Source organism: Molothrus ater, chromosome Z, assembly GCF_012460135.2.
Source record: "Molothrus ater isolate BHLD 08-10-18 breed brown headed cowbird chromosome Z, BPBGC_Mater_1.1, whole genome shotgun sequence".
In the NCBI taxonomy this organism is placed as follows: domain Eukaryota; kingdom Metazoa; phylum Chordata; class Aves; order Passeriformes; family Icteridae; genus Molothrus; species Molothrus ater.
The window spans coordinates 31,601,898-31,622,098 of NC_050511.2; the positions used below are offsets into that span (position 1 = coordinate 31,601,898).

General features: G+C 39.3%; 1 protein-coding gene across 1 annotated transcript in view; it reads right to left on the minus strand.

Moving 5' to 3' along the window:
• FREM1 (FRAS1 related extracellular matrix 1) overlaps positions 1-19,720 on the minus strand; it is a 56,490-nt gene extending 36,770 nt beyond the window's left edge. The window contains exons 1-15 of the mRNA XM_036403470.1: positions 19,493-19,720; positions 14,341-14,435; positions 13,492-13,793; positions 12,814-13,010; positions 11,827-12,150; positions 10,334-10,442; positions 8,397-8,528; positions 6,479-6,823; positions 5,674-5,816; positions 4,915-5,111; positions 3,696-3,786; positions 2,511-2,678; positions 1,743-1,951; positions 870-963; positions 232-484 (exon numbers count right to left, since the gene is read on the minus strand). Of these exons, the coding sequence (XP_036259363.1) occupies positions 232-484; positions 870-963; positions 1,743-1,951; positions 2,511-2,678; positions 3,696-3,786; positions 4,915-5,111; positions 5,674-5,816; positions 6,479-6,823; positions 8,397-8,528; positions 10,334-10,442; positions 11,827-12,150; positions 12,814-13,010; positions 13,492-13,793; positions 14,341-14,435; positions 19,493-19,720 (2,887 nt within the window). The remainder of the gene's footprint in view (positions 1-231; positions 485-869; positions 964-1,742; positions 1,952-2,510; positions 2,679-3,695; positions 3,787-4,914; positions 5,112-5,673; positions 5,817-6,478; positions 6,824-8,396; positions 8,529-10,333; positions 10,443-11,826; positions 12,151-12,813; positions 13,011-13,491; positions 13,794-14,340; positions 14,436-19,492) is intronic.
• Positions 19,721-20,201: the final 481 nt, after the last annotated feature.

Here is a 20,201-nt window from a genome sequence, read left to right on the forward strand (position 1 = left end):
TTCGAATATAATTTTCAGTTCAAGCAGGGATCTGGAGAACATATTAAAACATTTGGTAGTTGTCTACCAGACAGGTCTTTTTTAAAGCCAGTTTATTTTTTTCCCTCGTCACAATGCATGGTTTCTGAGTTCCTACTGGAATTCTGCAAAGGCGTGGATTAAGGTTAAGATATTTTTTACTAATACTTGTCTGACCACCTCTCATTCTAATTGTGTCCTTAGCTCACTTACTGGTGTGCTTGTATGTGACTAAGCCAGCGATGACATCAGCCTGGGAGAAACGATCCACGGCAGTGCCAGCTCTGCTCACTACCCCATGGTGGGGCTGGCGGGCCAGCATGAACACCAGCTCCATGTCATCGCTGTCCACATCTGTGGCATAAATGTACTCCGAGGAGAGGACTACTTCTTCACCCTCCAGACAGTGGAGCATGGGAACAAGGCCTGTTTGCATAACAGGTAGCTCATCATTCACAGGCAACACCTAATCAGAAAAATAATTTAAATTTTCTTGCCGTTGATTTCAGTGGAAGCCAGTTGTTTCAGTACACTGCTTTGCAGCTCAAACTAACAGTTTGATGCCACTGTAAGATTACACTGAGCTTTCTCTATGAGCAAAAAGAAACCAGCTGAATTAAGAATAAAAGACATAAGTAAACCAAACTAGATAATTATAGTTTAAGTACAAATTACAAGTCAAAGCTCCTCTTAATTTTGCCACATGAACTTGAAAACTACTGTTGAAATGGAAGCCTAACATATCCATTATCTTCCAGTTTCCAAGGTAATGCAAGGACTTTCAAAGGTCAAGCTTTGAACCATTTGCCTCCACACAGACAATCACTCTCAGAAACACGCAACACACTGACCTTGACCTGCAGGATGAACTCTACAAAATGGATGCCATCTGAGGCTACAAAGAAAATTTCATCAGTGAGAGTCTCAGAGCTGTCATGATGATATCTGTGGAAAAAAGATTACAGAGCTACACAGATTTTTCACAGATAAAAAGAATCCATGCTTTCTGGTCATGCCTTACAATGTGTATCCATCCCTGTGTAAGGGTGTACGCCTAACCCTGCTGATTCTGAATCAGAGTTTCTCCAAAGGGTTTTTGGGATCTGTTACAAGAAGAAAACTCCCAAAGTAAACCATTCATCAGTCAGGAAAAAGACTTCCCTAAGGATTTGCCATCTATGTCCTGGCTGCTTGTGAGGTGTTTAGTAAAACATGTATTTCAGGACTGTGGTGAGTGCCTACTTTCTAAGTGATGGAAATAGAGCTAGGAAGCTCTAACTCTGCATGCATGTGTCATGTCTTCTTCTTGCCACAAATAAAGAAGCAAAATTATCTTCTCTACATTAATTAATGTTTAAAAAAGTTTTCTTGTAAACAAACCGAGCTTAATAAACACACAACTTTCTTAAAAGAAAAAAGCTGGCACCAGTGTCTTCTTCACAGGAACTTCATGGCTGAATACAGAATTCGTCTCCTCACCTGCATGGAGCAGTGCTTTTATAGAGAAATCTATTTACAGCAGACATGCTGACTCCCATTTCCTGGCCACTCAATGCTCATTTCATGGTGACATTGCAATCCCAAGGTTCAGCCATCAATCTTCTGGAGCAGCTCTGCCATAGCTATGGTGAGCACTACTATGGTGAGCCCTGCGCCACTTCAGGCTGTAGCTCATTCAACTGAGAGCCTCAGCTACCACAAAAGACAGCCACCACTCCTCTAACCTGACTGCCAGGGTACGCAGGTCCTCACAGGAAAGCCTGTCACCTCCATTCATGGGAATGTTTTTCAGCTCCACTACCCCATGCTGTGGCTGCCTCTGCAGGAGCAGGAAGAGATGCTCTTGTTTCGTGTCTGAATCAGAGATGAGAATGTGTCCCTCTGTAATAGGGGTCGTGCCACCCTCTTGCACTCTCAAATGGGTTGCAAAAACCTGCAGGGAGGAGAAATGCTGAGCTTTCCATACTGCTGCACCTCTAAACACACACCAAACAGGGTTATTCCCATTTGCTGTGCTATAAGGATATGTGACACAATAAAAAAAAAAAAATATGCCAAAGGATATCTCTTTTCTGCTGTGTTAGAAAAAGCTAAAGAAATTACCAACAGTGGGCTATAATATGTGCATCCTCATTCTCATTCCATTTCTGGAGGCTTCTGACCTCCTAAGGCAATAAGCAACACAAAATATTGGGAAGCAGTTTTGCTAACCAAGATGCAACATATATGTTTTTGCACAGATATATAGATGCCAAAGGTAGTCCTCTGCTTAACAAGAAAATTGATATTCCACACTCACTAGACTCCACTATAGAAGTACTCACCAGGTACTTCTATCCCAATGCAAGCTGTGTGCAAGACTGAAACCCTGATACCAAGGAAAATTCTTTTTTTAACTCAGTAAAATCAGAACGTTTCTCTTCATTTTGTTTCTACCCAAAGCAATTTCCAAGTCCTTCCTTCTCACTTTTCTACCCTACACACTATCCTACCTCTGGGGCTTGATTGTCCACAGGAAGAATTGTAATATTGAAGCAAATCCCATACAAAGTGCCTCCATGCTGATTGCTGACAGAAAAAACAAACTGGACTTGCTGAGGTTCGGGTCCAATGTCCTGCAGGGGTGGCATGTAAGCAACTTTCATATAGTTCACAGCATGCTACAAAAAGAGAAGAAGGGCGCATGTAAGAGGAGATGATGGGGATATTCATAATCCATGACATTAGGGATCTTTATCATCCCCTGTTTAGGTGCTATCCAGCAATCAAAATAAACTTTAGAAATTTTGTACGCTTTAGCTACTAGCCATACTTTGATTAAATGCATCTTTAGATACAAATTAGGTGAGTACACGTTCAAGTACTCAAACTTCTAGCAAAAAAATACAGATATGGTTTAGAAGTGATAGCAGAGGTCATGGCCTAAACTGCTTTATGGATCCATTTCAAAATGCTGGTCCAAGGACCTTTTCTAACTGTGACTTTAAAATAAGCAATTCATAAAAGCTAACATCTCCCATAGCAGCTGAATTTGCCCTCATTAGTATGAATAGTAAGTGCATGCCCTGTGTTTCATGGTGAGGCCAGTGATAGGAACATTAAAATCTTGCATCCAGATTGCCTACCCATATTAGGCACATGGTTTCGGGTCTGTAGGGTCAGAGCTCTCATTATGGTTCTGCAATGATCATTATGCAACTTTAACCATACAGCAGGATATAAAACAGGTCACTTTAGTAATACTTATTTGTCAAACTACAAAAGCATGAAAACTGAATTACAAAATCCTGAGAAAGTCTGTTCCAGCCTGTTCTATCCAGCACTACTGGAGGAGACACTGAGATGAACCAAGAAACAGTTCAAGATCTCATTTCCACATTTTTCATACTTTTTCATTCCTCTTTCATCATATGAAGCCAAATTCAGCCTACCCAAACAACTGTAGCCCCTGCTGGTTTTAGGATATTTGTGTTTACATATTGAAAAACTGAAACATGATAGAAATTTGTTTTAAAATCTGGTACTGGAATAAGAGAGTTTTGAGCTTCTTAAGCAAAGATTGTGATAGTATTGCTCCTCAGTTTTCACCTCTTGTTTTCCTGTCAAATAAAAGCTGTACACTTGTAACTTTTTTAAATTGTTTAGAACTCATTATGGTATCAAGTAGCATAACAAACCTGAGTAAATGACCGCAGTGCAAGAGCAGTAGGATCCTTGACCAGTTTGGGGATGGTGTCCACCATAAACAGCTTCCCAGCATCTGAGTAGCTACACAAAAATATGTATGTCACATCTTGGCTAGCAATACCAAAGAACAAGAAAAATAGCCACGTATCTCAATCTTGCATTTCAAATTAGCTTCAAACTTCCACCTGCATTGAAAGGAAAAATATTTTCCTTCCTTCCATCCTTGTTATCCATTTTAACATTACCACAGAAAACTGACCAAAAAAAATACTTTTCAGGATGATCATGAAAAATCATCTCATAAACAAGAATTACTGTGAGTGTTTCTCTACACACCCCAGATACTATTTACACCACCCCCAACTCTAGTCCATCACAGTATTATTATTATTACTTACACACCTGCATTTATCTTGAAGTTGAAAAATTAATTATTTCTAGTTTCATGCATTTTATAAACTCTGAAATTAATTGGTTCCCAGCAACCCAGCTTTCCAACAGCAGTAACCAGCAAACTGGATAACCATGTGGCTATTTGACTGATTAGGAAAATAGCCTTCTCTCCCAGCTACATAATGATCCTTCGCTGCTTGAGGTCAAAATTGAAAGTGTTAATTTTCAGCTTAAACCATGCAATTTCTGGATTTAAAACTTTTTATTTAGCAAATTGTTGCTGATGTTCTAATGAGATAATAACACCAGTGCTCTAAACTGCTACTGCGCCCATTCATTCCATACCTCCCTTGCTCCCATAGTGTGTTTTGCCTCTTTTCTGCTCCACATCTTCCTAGTCCACAATCAGGACAAAGCTGCAGCAGACCTCCTGGTCTCAGTTTGGGGCAGGTCAGCCCCATTCTAACTGTTAGAAAAGGTGCTGTGACCTGTGCTTGAGGCTGTACAGAATCCCAAAAGTCAGTGTAAAATTCATATCAAACAAGCAGCGAAGGAAAGTATTTCACAAGGTTTACTCCTTCTTATTTCTTGTTCAACTATGAATTACCTATTTTTTATTACTCTGTGTATTACTCTCTTGCTTCAGGCTCTAGCTTACCCTTAATCATCAGCAGGAGAACTGCATCCAACTACTGTCACCTGCACTTTCAACAGAGGAAGAACTTGAGGCACAAGTATGTTACTGCCACTGAGGCTGCTACTCTTACATGGGTTATTCCCCTGTCCCATCTGAAAGGTTTGTCAGGTTGCACCTACCCATGGGTGCAAGAGAAAAATGGGGAAGTGGTTATGGTGTATGTGAGCTCCCTGTCTTGCTCTTCCACATCTATGAAGTGGAGATGTTTCTTAGTTAGGTGAGAAATCTCAGTCTCCTTAACAACCAGGTGGCGGGTCACTCCTGGAGCTTCTCTGGGCAGCTGGTCATCCACAGGGATAATGTGAACCATCATCACCTGCAATTGGGGAGACAGTAGAATCATCAGCCATTGCTCTCAGTAAGAGAGTGTCCCAAGTAGCTGTTAACCAACAAGCGCACAGAATTGGATCACTGGACTGTGAGATACAGGATGTGGCTGTCATGCCATATCATCAACACATGATTAATGGAGGTATTTAACAGTTAAAGGCAAAGCTTTTGAATCTTTGAGGTTTCCCTTTAAATTAAATGCAAAGTTAAATTTAGTATGTTGGGCTTTTGCATTAAAAAACAGTCTATTCTCAGTTGACTTCAGGATGGTTGTTTAATTTGTTTGTACTGTCCCCAAATACAATTTGTTTTCAACATTTTGTTTTATAGCATAGGAAGAAGTCTTTTTGATGAACTTTAATCAGCCAGGGAGAATTATCCCATTCAAAGCAAGAACAAGAAATAGCCCTAAAGAACACAGGTTTTGGTGATGACTGTCATCAGAAAAAATTTTTACCAGTCTTATTTGAAAGCCTGTTGGAACATGTAAGATATCAGCCATTTGAAGAAAAAATTCAGGAGACTGCAAAGATGCTTCCATTCCATACCTGTGGCTCTGAGAGATTTGGAGGGTCATGACTATCACATAGCACAAACTCAAGGGAATCTTCAAATACTTCTCCTCCCAAATGATGATAATAAATCATTCCATTAAACAGATCCCTCTGAAGAAAACTGTTGACAGAATACCCTGTTGAAATGAAAAATTCATCTTCTATTGAACACTCCATGGTTTTAATACTACATTAAAGTTATGCAGTTAGTTGTCCAAGTAACTGGAGAAGTATAATGTCCTCTTTTTCACCCTAACTGGAGCAAGTCCTTCAAAATGTTCTCCCATTGTCTTCTACATTTTCTGAAGATCACCATCACGTTCTTTTCTGTGTCACTTAAAGACCATTCAAAAATGAAGCAAACAGGGCAAAAGCCCTGTTCAAAAGTCAGAAGAGAATTTGCAGGACTAGCAGCCTCTACAGCCTAGCACAGGAATTTCTGGGTTATTACATGGGAGAAGAGTTTTCTCATCATTTAGCATAATTAGGATCATATCTTAGCTCTGACTTTGTCACAGATCCTTGCATGTAAACTAACTCACAACAATACTTTTTCCGGAGTAAAGAACTCCAGGAAAATGGACTCAAAATGGAAAAATTACAGGATAAATTGTGTACACAGGGACAGTTATGCTAGTGCAGAGATCAACATTAATTAGTGTTGAGGTTTTAAACTACAATTAAATAAGTCCAAATTTGCCACTATTTGTCCTGAGCCAAAATAAGGTGTCTGACTGTAACATTTACTGCATTTTTAAAAGGAGGGGACAAAGAAAAATTCGTGGATATGCTTCATTACCTAGCAAGTTTGGTCCTGGTTTCTTCAAGACTTCTCCAGCTTGTGGTGGCTTGGTAATATTGAATAGTATGTAGTGATCACTGGAATCCATGTCTGAAGCATGGAGCATGGAGCGCTGAATCAGGATTGTCTGTCCCTCATGAACTTCAATGACCACATTGCTGATCAGAAATGGAGGGCTATCATCTTTAGGGAGGATATTTATTGGAAACTTATGGCGAATACTGTGGGAGCCATCAAAAATTCTAAATACCACAAAGTCCTTAGTAGAATCACTGTCATCATGATGGTAGTAGACAACTCCAGCCTGAATGTCAGAGACAGTGAACATGAATCCTTTCCCTCCTGTTAAAACAGTGGAAGAAAACACATCAAAAATGTGTGGTTCAGCCCAGAAAAGTATCTTTCCACTAATATGAAGATTATTGAGGGAGAGAGATGAACAGCATGTTGCTAACTAGAAAAATCAAATGCAACCTCACCTATCAAAAAAAAGGTTGTAGGAGTTGGAATATCTAATAAGAATGCAAAATTTGTAACTGTGACAGCAGAGAAAATCCTCCAAATGTCACTAAAGGTATGTGGAGATATCAAGGATTTTTAACTGTGATTTTTTCCACTTTAATTTTAACCTCTACTTTCTTATCAGAGCATTTTACAGGCATTTTAACCATCGAAGAATATATCAAAATATATATATTTATAATTAAAGATAAGGATTTCATTTCAAGTAAAATATAATGATGTAGGGATTTTGGTATGTTGAGGTTGCGGTCTGTAATAAGACAGTTTCATACCTCTGTTTCACTAGAAATGTTATGCATACAGACAAATATTCAGGCAAGCTAAAGGATTCATGAACTGCAAGCTGGCACTAAAAGGTATGATCTCCCCAGGGCCACCAAGAAAAGAAGCCAGGCATTCCTCTAAGGTTTTACAAAAAAAAAGACAATTTCCAGAATATGTGGTGATGTTTTCCTTGGCATGAGGAGAGACAAAAGAGAATAAGGCACAGTCACTGGAGATAAAATACCCACCTCTGGCTGGTGCATGGTAGCCTGAGAAACCCTCAAACTCAATATGCACAGGCAGGATTACCACCAGTAAATGGGCCCTGACTGGCTGCACAGCCTCCCTAACCCTGTCTCTGGGGAGAGACAGCACTGCTAGCACTGCTACAACCCACTTAGCACTCTGCCGGCACGGAGTTCCTGTCTGTAGCTTTGCAGGAGGATGATCTTGCAGACACTGGACTACTTGTCCAGAGTTTCCTGGAGTTAACTTTACTTCTGAATAGGTTCTCTATCTGCTATATTCAAAACACCACCTTTCTTTTTCTTTAAATAGCTTCTTTATGTCTTTAGGTTATGCATTTTACATGAACACATGATAGTGGCAACATCTTCCCACCCTGCCAAGAGCAGAGTGATTTCCATTACATAACCTTTTCCCCAAGCACTGTGATGACTGATATGCTGGAGAGTAGAACTAGTGATATTGATAATGCAGAAGGCTAATGAGTTAGAAGTCTAATTTAATTTCAACTTTTTGAAATAAACCTTAAAGCTGCCAGTAACAACTATATCCAAATGCTGTCTGTATTTGCCAACAAAACAAAATCACTTGGCATTCCTTAACATCTGCAAGCAAAAATGTAAGAACTGAAAATGTATTGACTGTGTTTCTCCAAAATCATGTTTCTCAATGAAAGCATAGCTGATTTCTTTAAAATTTTGCCTTTGGAGTGTAAACATACATTAAGAAAATGAAGGTTTAAATACTGAATTTTTTGAACATTCCTGTTTTAATATGCATGTCTAGCGTGGTTGTAGCAGGGGAAGGTGGTCAGCAGAGGGAGCAGAGCTGTTGTTTTATCACAGAGGAGATTTTTCCAGTCTCTGCAGTTGAAATTACTTACCTCTGACTGAGAGCTGCCCATGCTGTAAGCCATCAACTGTGACCAAGCGAACATTTTGGATGTCATCATTGTCTACAATTTGGAAGTGCTGCCATGTGATGGGTCGGGATTGCCCCTCTAGGAGGTTGAGCCCTACAAAGAGCAGAGAGTTACAACACTGTCAGCATCTAACATTTCTAAAAGTGTTTCCAACCAGAGGAAAAAACTCAGAATCTTTAATTCTATCTGCACATCTATGTGTGAAAGGTGTTCCAGTGGAGATTTAGATATTAGGAAAAATTTCTACACTGAAAGAGTAATTTAGCTTTGCAACAAGCTCCCCAGGGCAGTAGTGGAGTCACCATCACTGGAAGTGTTCAGAAAACAATGGGCATGGTGATATTCAGATGAAGATAATTTTGGAGGTTCTTTTCAACCTTAATACTTCTATAATGCTATGATTCTAAGGCCACCTAAAAGTCTGACAACAGCTTCTGACATACTTCAATTTTTTCATTGTCTTTAAGGAATCTTTTTTAGAGAAATAACCAATTCTGATGTTGCAAAATGCACCTAGTGCAGGTAGCTTCATGTGTAAGTTGCACATTGTGTCCTGGGGGGAGGGAAACATCTGGAGCCCCAGGCAAAGAACCATCAATGGGCATGGGGTGTGTCTGGTCTAAAAGAGGGCATGGGGTGTGTCTGGTCACCCAGAGACTGCAACAAGAACAAATATCACCACTGGAACAAGTACACACAGACTGTGGGGGTATAAAAGTCAGGGATTCCTGTGTTTGGGGCACCTCCCTGCAGGCACCCAATTTGAGCTAATTTTGTGCTGCTGCACCACAGTTAAATTACATATAGGAAACCGACAGCAAGGATTCCAATATGGGAAACCCAGACTGAGCCAGTAACAGAAACTTGTCTGTTTGTGTGTGTGTGGTGAGTGTGGAAAGTCAAGCAGGACATCCATTGGGTCTCTGGAGCCACCTGCTGTGGATGGCTTCAGAGCCAGCAGTGCAATGGCTTCAGTCTTGGGTAGGGCAATTGTGGCTCACAGAGAGGGGTATCTGAAAGGTAAGGGAGGAAATTTCATTGACATCTGGTTTCTAATTATCTGATAATCTAATGAGGCACATTTCTGGACATTTGCACTGACAGGAGCATCGCACTTGAAATCTCACAATGTCTGAAACTGGGCATTTAGATTTTTTAGTGAGTCTGCTGTTAAAAACATATGTTGATCTTCCTGACAGAAGACGGTGCTCCTTCTTAATGAGACAGTCATTTCAGGTGAGGTTTCTCTGGAAAACATGAGGCACCTTCTTATCAGATCCTTTCTTTTTCTACCATAGGAAAACTGCATTTTCCCTGGTGTTAACTTCTAGACGTGGTTGATCTTATATTTTTTCCTTTTGATGATTAAATATCAATGCACTCTAGATGAGAGACTCTGTTTCCTTTCCCGTGCAGGCATTATAAATCTGTTTGAATTAGACCTAACCCTGTAAGGTTTCCAGGCTTTTGATGCTGGTGGTATATCATGCCCTTTTTCCTACTTGTTAATTTTTGCACACTTCCACTTTAAACAACACCAACAAGCCTTGGTCTTTCCTACATGCTACCCCACTCTTCCTATTCCATAGAAGTTACCCTTAATGTTCATACCTTTTTATGTACAGTCCATTCTTCAAGAAAATGTTGTATAAATAAATCACAGTTTTCCTGTAACTATTTTTTCTTTATTTTTCATTCCAGTTAAGACATTAGATCTTTTTCAAGTTGTTTTAACATGTTCCCTCCAAAATGGATATAGGGGAAAATACATTTCTGCTCCTTCAGTTTAATGATCCTTAGACTCCAGGTGTAAATCTGATTTTTAGAGCTTTGACAAATATTTGTGTCAAAATGTTATTGATTCTGAAGCAAAATTAACTTAGCATAAGAGATCTCACCTGTATTCCATGAAACCCGTGGGGCATTTGTATCTGTTGTTCTGATAGAAAGATGCACAGTGATTGGTAAACTCCTTTCAAAGTAGAAGTCATGCACCTCAAACTCCACCTGTTGTGAAAACAGATAAACTGCTTATTGAAAACTGGAAACCAAATGTACTCCAAAACACATATAGTGCATTCTCTTCTGAGAGACCTTACAGGCATCTGATAATATGTTAATAAACAAAACTTGATTTAGCTTCTAAAAAGAGCCATGGAAGTTCTGCACAAAACTGAGCCTTTTTTGCTCTTTGCAGTGAATTCTGTGAAACTTAGTTTGTAGTGTGTGTAATTTTCATTTTATTTGGGTAGTTAAATCACCAATTAATATAGAGCTTTTTTAAACTAGTAGTAATAAAAAGTGAGGGAGACATTTCCTGCTCTTTTAAGATGTGTAGGACCAGAAATAGGTATGACAGAAAATATATGTACTAGTACAGAATCTTTTTTTTTTTTTTTAAATCAAACGCTTGAGTTTTCAGATTCCAGAACTGTCAAATTCTGGAACCTGCAATCAGACAATGCTGAAAGCAGAACAGAGATGAGGCACTTAAGGAACAGATGTTTTGGTAGGATGTCTGGTCCTCACTTTAAGGAAACAGGGAAATGGGGTTCCTGTGAGAGCCAAGAAAAGAAAGGTGAGACAAGTCTTGTCAGCATCAATTGCCAGTTACTGTTGCTGTTGCTCTGCTTTCCAGGCAACCATTTCCTCAGCTTATCTTGCTCTGATTTCTTGTTTGTTCAGTTTTATTACTTTAGTACCAACCATTTTGCTTTGATTGGATAACTCCTTAAGTAACTTATCAGACAGTTATTTCATAACTCACTCAAGAACCTGCAGACAGAAACCTGACCTCTTTCATCACTTCCATCATGCTCTCTGTGTTAGTGACATGCTTTTACTACTCCCAGCAGGAACTCTTGGGAGCCCCTTTTTGTTATCCCTAAACCCTCATTATCACAGCAGGTAGGCTGTTAGGCCAAAGAGCAATCCTGCCTTTGACCAGTCTATCTTTCACGACTTTAAATATGTCACCTCTGCACAGGTCACAGAGATCAGTTACATTATGCAGGGATAAGAACTGTGTGGAAAAGGCACCACTGATCTTTACAAAGCCTCTTGGGTAGAAGTACAAGCACTGTTATTTCACTATTCCTCTTACTAAAAAAAAAATCCTGTTTAGGAATTTCTCAGTCAGAGGGGATAAAAGGTTTTCAGTACAAAGAAATTCTTATGGAATGAGCAATAAACATCTATTTTGTGTTAGTTAAGATGATGTGTCATAGGAGAAAGTGATAAAAGATTTTGCCTCTGCTCCTGTATTGCATATAGTTTTAAAAATTTTTTCCCCTGAAAAATGTCCATTACATACGATTACATTTATTTCCATTTTACTTTATCTTAAGGAGGTGAAAACCAGTTCACACATGTTCACACATCCCACTGTTACCTCATAACTCCTCCTCTCTGTGTGGCTGTTATTTGGAGGCTGATAAGCAATGAGCATGTCACTGAGATCCTTCCACGTGAAGGAGCCAATAGGTTTTGTGTGGTCAGAGAGGTGAGTGATAAAGCCTCGTGGAGGTGGCTTGGTGATGTTGAATATAAGCAGGGACTTTGGAGTTTCATTGTCTTCAGCATCAATGGTTGTGGTTGTAATAGGGGTTAAAATAAATTGATCTACTTCCAGGATGAACTTTGCCATTGGGGCAGCTTTGGGTATTTGGTTGGGAACAGCACCTCTGATCTGAACAGGGAGCCATGCATACTCCGTCTACAACAGGAAAAAAATGAGACAACTGAACAGGCAAAGTAAAGTGAAAAAATAAATCAAATTTCTTCTAGCTTCACATAGCAAATCATGGTACATGTTAAAGCAATAATTATTTTGAAAAGAAAAATTAAAATATTTTAATTAGAAAATGCCTAGAGTAAATATTGAGACATCATGAATATGACTTTCAGGTTCACTAGTCTTATTTGTGTCCTTATTTGAGGCTGAAATGACTTAATTTGATGTGAGTTTAATGAATAACTTTATCTGACAGAAACATGCACAAGCTATTAATTATTATTAACTGAATCTGTTCACAGAGCTCTTAACTTATAATTACTATGTATGCTGAAGTCAGTGCAGATCACGCTGTACAGAAGTTGTGGAATTATGCCAGAATTAATTTTTCTTTCAGGATAAACTACTTATGTCTGACAGTAATCAATCAGAGGTGTTTCTCTCTAGCCATAATGGTCTAATCATAGAGGCATGGAGATAATGCCTTTCATTAACTTAGCTGGCAAATTTCTAAGAACTGAAAAGATTTAAAGGCTTCCTATCTCTCTTCAAATGCAACAAGGAGCAAAAAAACCATAAAAAAAGAAACAATGACAAAAACCACAGGATGATAATCAGACATTATAAACTTACATAAAAACCTACCTTGTGCAGAGTTTTGCTTCTGCTGTCTGAGAGATCCAACCTCACAGGAATATAATCAGTGTCAGGTGAGGGGGGGTCAAGGTGTCGATACTGAATTCCCATTCTCAGAAATTCTTCACAGCTCATCTTTTTGTTGTTAATATCTCCTAGTCCCTGTGCACAGCTCCTGTTTCTGCACTGTTGGCCCAGGCTATGCTCTGTAACCCAAAAGCAATAGTGAAAGTTACCAGAGCAGAAACCACCATGGGGAACCTGCCCATGTAGCTAAAGCAACCCTGAGAGAGACAGTGTGATGAAAAGTAGGGCTTCTTTCCTTAATTTCTCCTACAGGATTTTGTTTTCATCTGATGTCTTCCAACTCCATCCTACCTTGGTGGCCTCCAGCAACGACCTGTGCTGTTTCTACTGAGTCTTGGCACACACAAAACATTGGTCCACATATCTATGGGCCAGAAATATGGCCAGAACCCGGTCAAGGAATTATTGACCCAGATCTGTGATCTGCATGGTGCCTCACAAAAGCTTCATGTCCCTTTCATGCCCACAATAGCTCAAGCTGTTCACTAAATTTCACACAACCCACTGTTACACAGCACATCTGAAACGACCCACTACTCCAGACTTAATCTGCTGCATCTCTCTGAAGGTGCTAATGCAAACAACAAAAGCACATCATACTAGTGTCAGGGAAGAAGCTCCATGGCTGATCTCTACCAAACTGCCCTTGCTGCACTTTCCCAGCAATAAGCTGGCCATGAGCAGGCAGGTGAGTTTCCGAAGAGATTATGGAAATGGTGCAATCCAGGTTTATCTTCCTGTCGTAATCAAAGGTGAGGACATTCTTGTCAATCACCCTGGACAGACCGTAGTATTCAGGGACCTCCAACGCATGGGAGCGCATTTTTATGATGTTACAGTCTGGCTCAAGTAACTGCACATGAAGGGTGAATGTTTCTACAAACGTTTCTGTTTCTGTAAACCTGCAAAGGACAGAAGAAAATCAGTTATGCTTCATGCCGTCTTCTATTGCTTTGTGATATGGGTATTGTCTTCATCTTTGGAATGGAATTACTTGAACTGATCTCTCTCTTGTGTGCTCAAGCCTTGAATCACCATAACGTAGATCCTGCTGCCCAAATTCCCCTTCTTATAAGGGGATGTGTGTGAAGATATTACTCTCTGTGTGTATATGAGTGTCTGTCCCTATCAGCAGGACAACAGAGAACAAACATGCAGTATTCTGAAAGTGCTATTGCCATTTTCCATAGCATAATGAAAAATCATTGGTTGCGTGTAATAAGCCCGCAATACATAATACATGTTAAATGAGCATATCTGCAATACATGGTGAGAAATGTTTCTGTAAACAGATGGTCACTTCTTGACTAATGATGCAGCTACTGGATCTAAGTGGTTACATCATGTACAGCAGAACATGCTTTAACTGTAAAAAATGGACTGATTGTTCTTCCTAAGGTCAGCTGGGCTCCTGGTAACAGTGAAGTGTGACCTGCAGCTGCTGCTTACCTGTACAGCCTAAGCATGACCATGTCTTCATCTAAAATCGGACATCCATTGTGGGTATATTTGACTTCATTAGGAAGGAAGTGGCAGTCAAAAACCTATGAAGGAGAAAGAATATACTGGCACCACACTGCCAAAGATGTTAACTTCACAGCCCCTTCTCTACTTCTCTCTGAGTGCCTGGAACCAGACTAACAAAATGTTTAATATGTAGTTCATTTCTGTGAACAGGTATTCACCTGTACTGTAATCCCTTTGTAGGAGTCAGAGCAACCACTTAACATAAGACTGCCTGCACACCACAATTAGAAGGGCAAAGGTTGTATGTGATTGTTTCAGGCTGCCAAGTCCCTCCCCAGTACAACAAATAGTTTGATCTCACCTTCTTTACCACTGCAGCCTGTGGAGTTAAGACTGTAAATATATCCAGCAGTATATACAACTGCAGTGGTGCTGAAAAGCCAGCAGTTCCATCATTATAATTTGAGACTTACTGACTTTTAAAGTTGCTCATGACAATAGCTTGATTATATAGTAAATCTTGCTTTATGTCCACCACAATTATACCACGAAAGTACAACACAGCTAACTTAGAATTGTTCCCAGTTTCTGTGATACTGACTTTGTACCAGTAGCTCTTTTCTAGATCAGACATCATCTCTGTGCCATACAAATATCCATCCCCAAAATCAATGTAATCCACAGCACAAAAGCAAGCAGATACCTATGCTTTCCTACCAACTAATTCAAAAGAGACTAATTCTGACAACATACCTGATATAGGCAAAATTTGTGAGTCTGTCTGGCCACAGTTTAACCATCTAAGGCAGACACTGCTTTCAGGCAGATTGATTTATTTAATGGTTGGTTGGTTTGTGAAAGCAAGGCAACGAGGAAACATGCCTGACACAAATAGAAAAAAGATTGCTTTGACACACCCATTCTTTGGAAAAGGGATTTGGGCTCTGAGGAAAACAATTTCCGTGTTCTCACATACTGCAATTGGCAAGACTGGCAATTTAAAATTCCCTCACAGTATTGTTTCTTTACTGAATTACCAGCTGAAAGCTCCTAGCATTGATAGACTGTGTTAACCTTGTGATGAAAGGGAATCCCTACGCAGTCCATGGAGGATGGAAGATGCTCATGTTTCATATCTTCAGAGAGAAAAGGCATATTCTAGCCAGCAAGAAACCAAAATCACTGCATTTCCTAAGCATTTCACTGTGAATCTAAACATAGTTTTCATTGCATTATTTGGGGCAGTATTCACAAATGGTTATATGGACTTCCACAGACAAAAGTGAAATTTGTTCAACACTTACCAACAGGCATAATAAGGCCATAACTAATAGCAGTTAATATATGCATCTGGCTGACTGACTAGCCTTTTTTTTTTCAAAAAATAAGAGGTAATTTCTTAATGACAGTAATTTTTAAAATATGACAAAAGAATCATGAAAATTATTCTTTGAGCCAATTCATGCAAATGCCATGCATGAATTTTGTTCATTTCCCTAACCACTTTAGACCATGGTGAAATGGCTGAGAGACTTTAGTAAGGTTCTAAAATTTTGACTGAAAGTGTAACTCATAGAGAAAATCTTTGGATGCTCTGACTTTAGGTGTAAAATTTATGTAATAATTTAATTCTAAATTAATTGTTAGTACATGCTTAACTGAAGCGCCTCATGACATTTGCATTAAGGGATTTAAGAATTATTGAACTTTGTTTCTTTCTAATCATTACACAGAATGTAACTTACATCCTTCTCTAATGGAAGAATTAGTTAGAGTTTCTCAGCTTTCATTGTTAGTGAAAGGGTCTACTTCCACTGAAGTAATTCTTAGTTGCTCAAGCAATGTGATAATTTTTCTATATTCCAAGCAATTTTAAAATTTATTGCCTGCTTTTAACTTCCATCAAGAAGTGCATTGTACAAAGTCTTTCCTTTTTTTAGTTGTTTTTTGGGGCTTTTTTAAACTGATGAGATAGTTGATTTTCAGACATATATATACATGGATTAATCTCTTGGAATAATCTGTGGTTTTATGGAAAGTACACTTGGTTTTATTTGTTGGGTCTGCTTAGAAAGGAATGACAAGAACAATATGTGGAAAACAAAATTACTCTCATATGATGAAAATTTTGACTATGTTGTGGCTGTTGTGTTGTGCATTATTTTCAAATTCTGTAGAAATATGTGCTCTGCTTTTTTTTTCAAACAAAACCAAAAAATATTCCTTTTTCTTACTTAATGTCCTTTCTTTCTTAGTAGAAACTAATATAAAGGAACATGATATTTAAGTAATACAACGGATAGTCTTATGTGATAGTCTACAAAAATGGAAAATAAAATTAAGAAGTAGTTATGTGGTATGCTATCTTGAAGAAAGAAAAAAATGTATATTATATACAAAACCCACTCGTATGGTAGCTTCAGAAGCTTAATGTTGTACACTGAAAGTAAGATTCTTGACTGACATAAATCAGTGTAAATCCCTCAAAGTCAGTAGGATTTTGGTTTCATAAGGGTGTTGTGGGGGACAAGGCCAAAGGGATTACAGAAGTCCAGATAAAAGACATCCAAGCCCTTCCCTTGCCCACTGATGGAGTCACTCCATTCACAGAAAGCCAAGGGGTGGGTCAGGCAGGACCTGCCCTTGGTGAAGCCATGCTGGCTGTCTTGAATCACCTCCTTGTCTTCCATGTGCCTTAGCACAGCTTCTAGTAGGATCTGTTCCATGATTTTCCTAGGAACAGAGCAGAGGCTGACAGGTCAATAACCCCCAGGAAAGATCTACCTTTTTATAGGATGGTTACTGTAGCCATCCTCACCTGACTGCCATGACTTTTCAAATATTATGGAATGTGGCTTTACAGCTACATCAACCAGTTCCCTTAGGACTCAGGGATGCATCTCACTGAGTCAAATCATATCAAAGAATTAATGTCCTTATTTTTAAGACATCGTTAGTTCCACATCTTAATTGGTAACAAGAGATTGGAAAATTTAGAACCTTTCTACAAAGGTTTGTTACCACTGACTGACAGTCAGTTTATATGCGTATTTAGACACAATCTGCTTTGCAAAAAAGAAACATCTGGTTTATGTTTCCTGATATGTTTTCCTTTTGTATGAACAGGCAACTCTAATTGTCTATAAATTCACTGGGTAAGACAAAGGAAATCTAAATATTTTCCTAATTACTGTAGGGCTTTGGATTTTTCCACTTCAACTGCTTTTCAATTACAATTTATAATTAAATTGTCATACATTCCTAGAACATAACCCAATTTAATGGAAGTAAACCAAATCATACCAGAGACATTTTCTTGCTGCAGAATTTCCTGTAGAAAGATCATGAGTGGCACAAGGAGATCTAGACTCTGGCACCTTTTTTCAGGAATGGTGAAAGCTCAGGCACCACTAGCAGGCACAGTCTTTGTCAGCCTGGTGCCCTAGGGCCACCTGCCCAACAGAGCTCTTCCCTCTACATGAGTGCCTTCAGCTTCCACACTCAGCTGCCTGGGCAGATATTTGGGGCCATGAAAGAGCAGTTGCTTAATAGATGTGGGGCTGGGAGAGGGGAGATTGTCAGGAAAATAAGGTGCAATGAATGCACATCTCCTGGGATCTCTTGCAAAGGGCCTCTAGCTCTGTGCTTGAAAGATGTTGGGTTACACAGGACAAAGTGGCTATTTCAAAATGCCTGGGTCCTACTGCACATAGAAGCTGAGGCAGAAGTTAAAAGCAAAATTACTCCTCAGCCAGACAGATTGCCTACAGAAGAGGTTCACTGTAGGTTTCACATTTAAGTCCCTCTTTTCCTCCTCTCCTTTAGGTTGTATATTACGAAAAATTTCTTTACTGAAGGGTTGGTCAGGCATTAAAACACATTCCCCAAGGAAATGGTGGAATCACCATACTTGGAAACATTCAAAAATTATATATAGGGACGTGGTTTTTAGTGGACCTGGCAGTGCTGGGTTAATGGCTGTACTCATTGTTCTTCGAGGTCTTTCCAGCCTTAATGTTCTATGTTTGTAGGAGTCAGGGACCAACCTGTACTTGGGGAAGTAGAGGGGGGTAGTAAGGCCAGTGTTCCTGGCTGGCAGAAAACAAGCCCTGGGTAGTTTCTGCAGATGCACTACACTACTTAAGGCAGTCTCTAGAGAAGATCACACATTGTCCTCCTGATTTCCCTGGTATGCCTCTGCTCCTTAGGAGGGCTGATTCAGCTGAAGTACTTGTCAGTGGTTTGCAAAAATAATACTGATGACCAAGCCAGAAGTTTTGAAAAATCTATTGAGATTGGTGCTCCTTCACCTATCTTCACAGAAGCCACCAAAAACCCTGGAAAGGAGGTTAGAAACTATATTCATATACAAGCACACGAAAATGTATGCTGTGGCACAAACCAGAATTTTTCAAACTCCAAAACCTGCTTGGTTATGAACCATTAAAACCATTTATCTTCTGTCTATACATTTTTCTTCTATTACATTTTCATGACAACTGTGTTCAACTCCTTCCTGTTATAACTCAGGTGGGCAATTTGTAAAGCAGATGAGTAGCAGAAATGTAATATGTGAAATATATTTCATTATTCCTACAAGCTCAACATTTGAAAAGAAAACTGGGGAGTTTTAATGTATTTGCCATCTGCTAACAATTTGGCTGTTGCAGAGCAGAACAAACAATGCTGCACACAATGTACTTATTGTATGTGATTATTTTTTCTTAATTGGTCCTTAAGTAGGTGGCTCCGTGACTAAAATTCAAAATGCTGTAGGGGGATATGCATTATTCAAGGGGCACTGGTTACCCTCATGGGAGAAAAATAAGCAGCTGAGAGACTGAGGATATCTCCTAACTGGAAGTTTTGAAATACCCATTCTTCACTTGTGAAAGGAGACTCTGACCAGACTCACTTCTGTGTACTCGTGCTACTGATCTCAGCTTTTGGATTTCAGGGTTGCAGTTCTCTGCCAGCTGTCTACATAAGCAAAACCTGAATCCCACACACCATTCAGTTTCATTCCTTTTAGTCACTACCCAAAGAAGAACAAAAATCAATCAAGCAGTCCTTTTTAGTTTCTCCCAGACCTGCACACACTAATACTCAAGGCAGCAAAGCAGAGCCCAAATACCTGTGGAGTGAGTTTCCCAACCCTCTGTGTTATTGGCTCATTGATCACTTCTACTTTGCAGACATCTTTCTCTCTGGGGATGGAAAAGTTGAGGTCTTCTTCTGACAGGAAGACAGATTGTCCCTTCATCACTTTCACCCCAAGGTTCACACTAATAAAGGAGGAGCACACAACTCTTAACACAACAGGCAGCAGTAGAAGCAGCCAGCCTTTCTCAGAGGGCTTCATACTATAGGGGGGTGCCAGCCTTCTTCAGTGAAAAAATTTCTTAACAAAGGGGGTCTTCTTCCTCCACCAGCAGACATTCACCATACAATTAAGGCATTATTAGTCACAGATTAAAAATGTATGACACATTTTCTATTAATAGGCTCTCCTTGACTGAAATTTGGGCAGTTATTGGGCAGATATTTTCAAAATATCCTTAGGTTTTTATAAAATTCATTGGTCAAGCCTGACAAAATGATGAATATGTTCTCAAGGTTTGTTAATCCTGAAAAAAAAAAACAAGAGAAAGAAATTGATATAAGGAATCAGGCAACTATAGGGATAAAAACAAAACTAACATACAAAATACTTCCACCATTTCTGACAAATGCAGTTCATTTTAATACCATTCAGTGCACACATGATCAGAAAATAGCAGACAACCCCAAAGTCTGAGAAAAAATCAACGGAGATAAAAAGACAAGATAATACAGAAAATAAA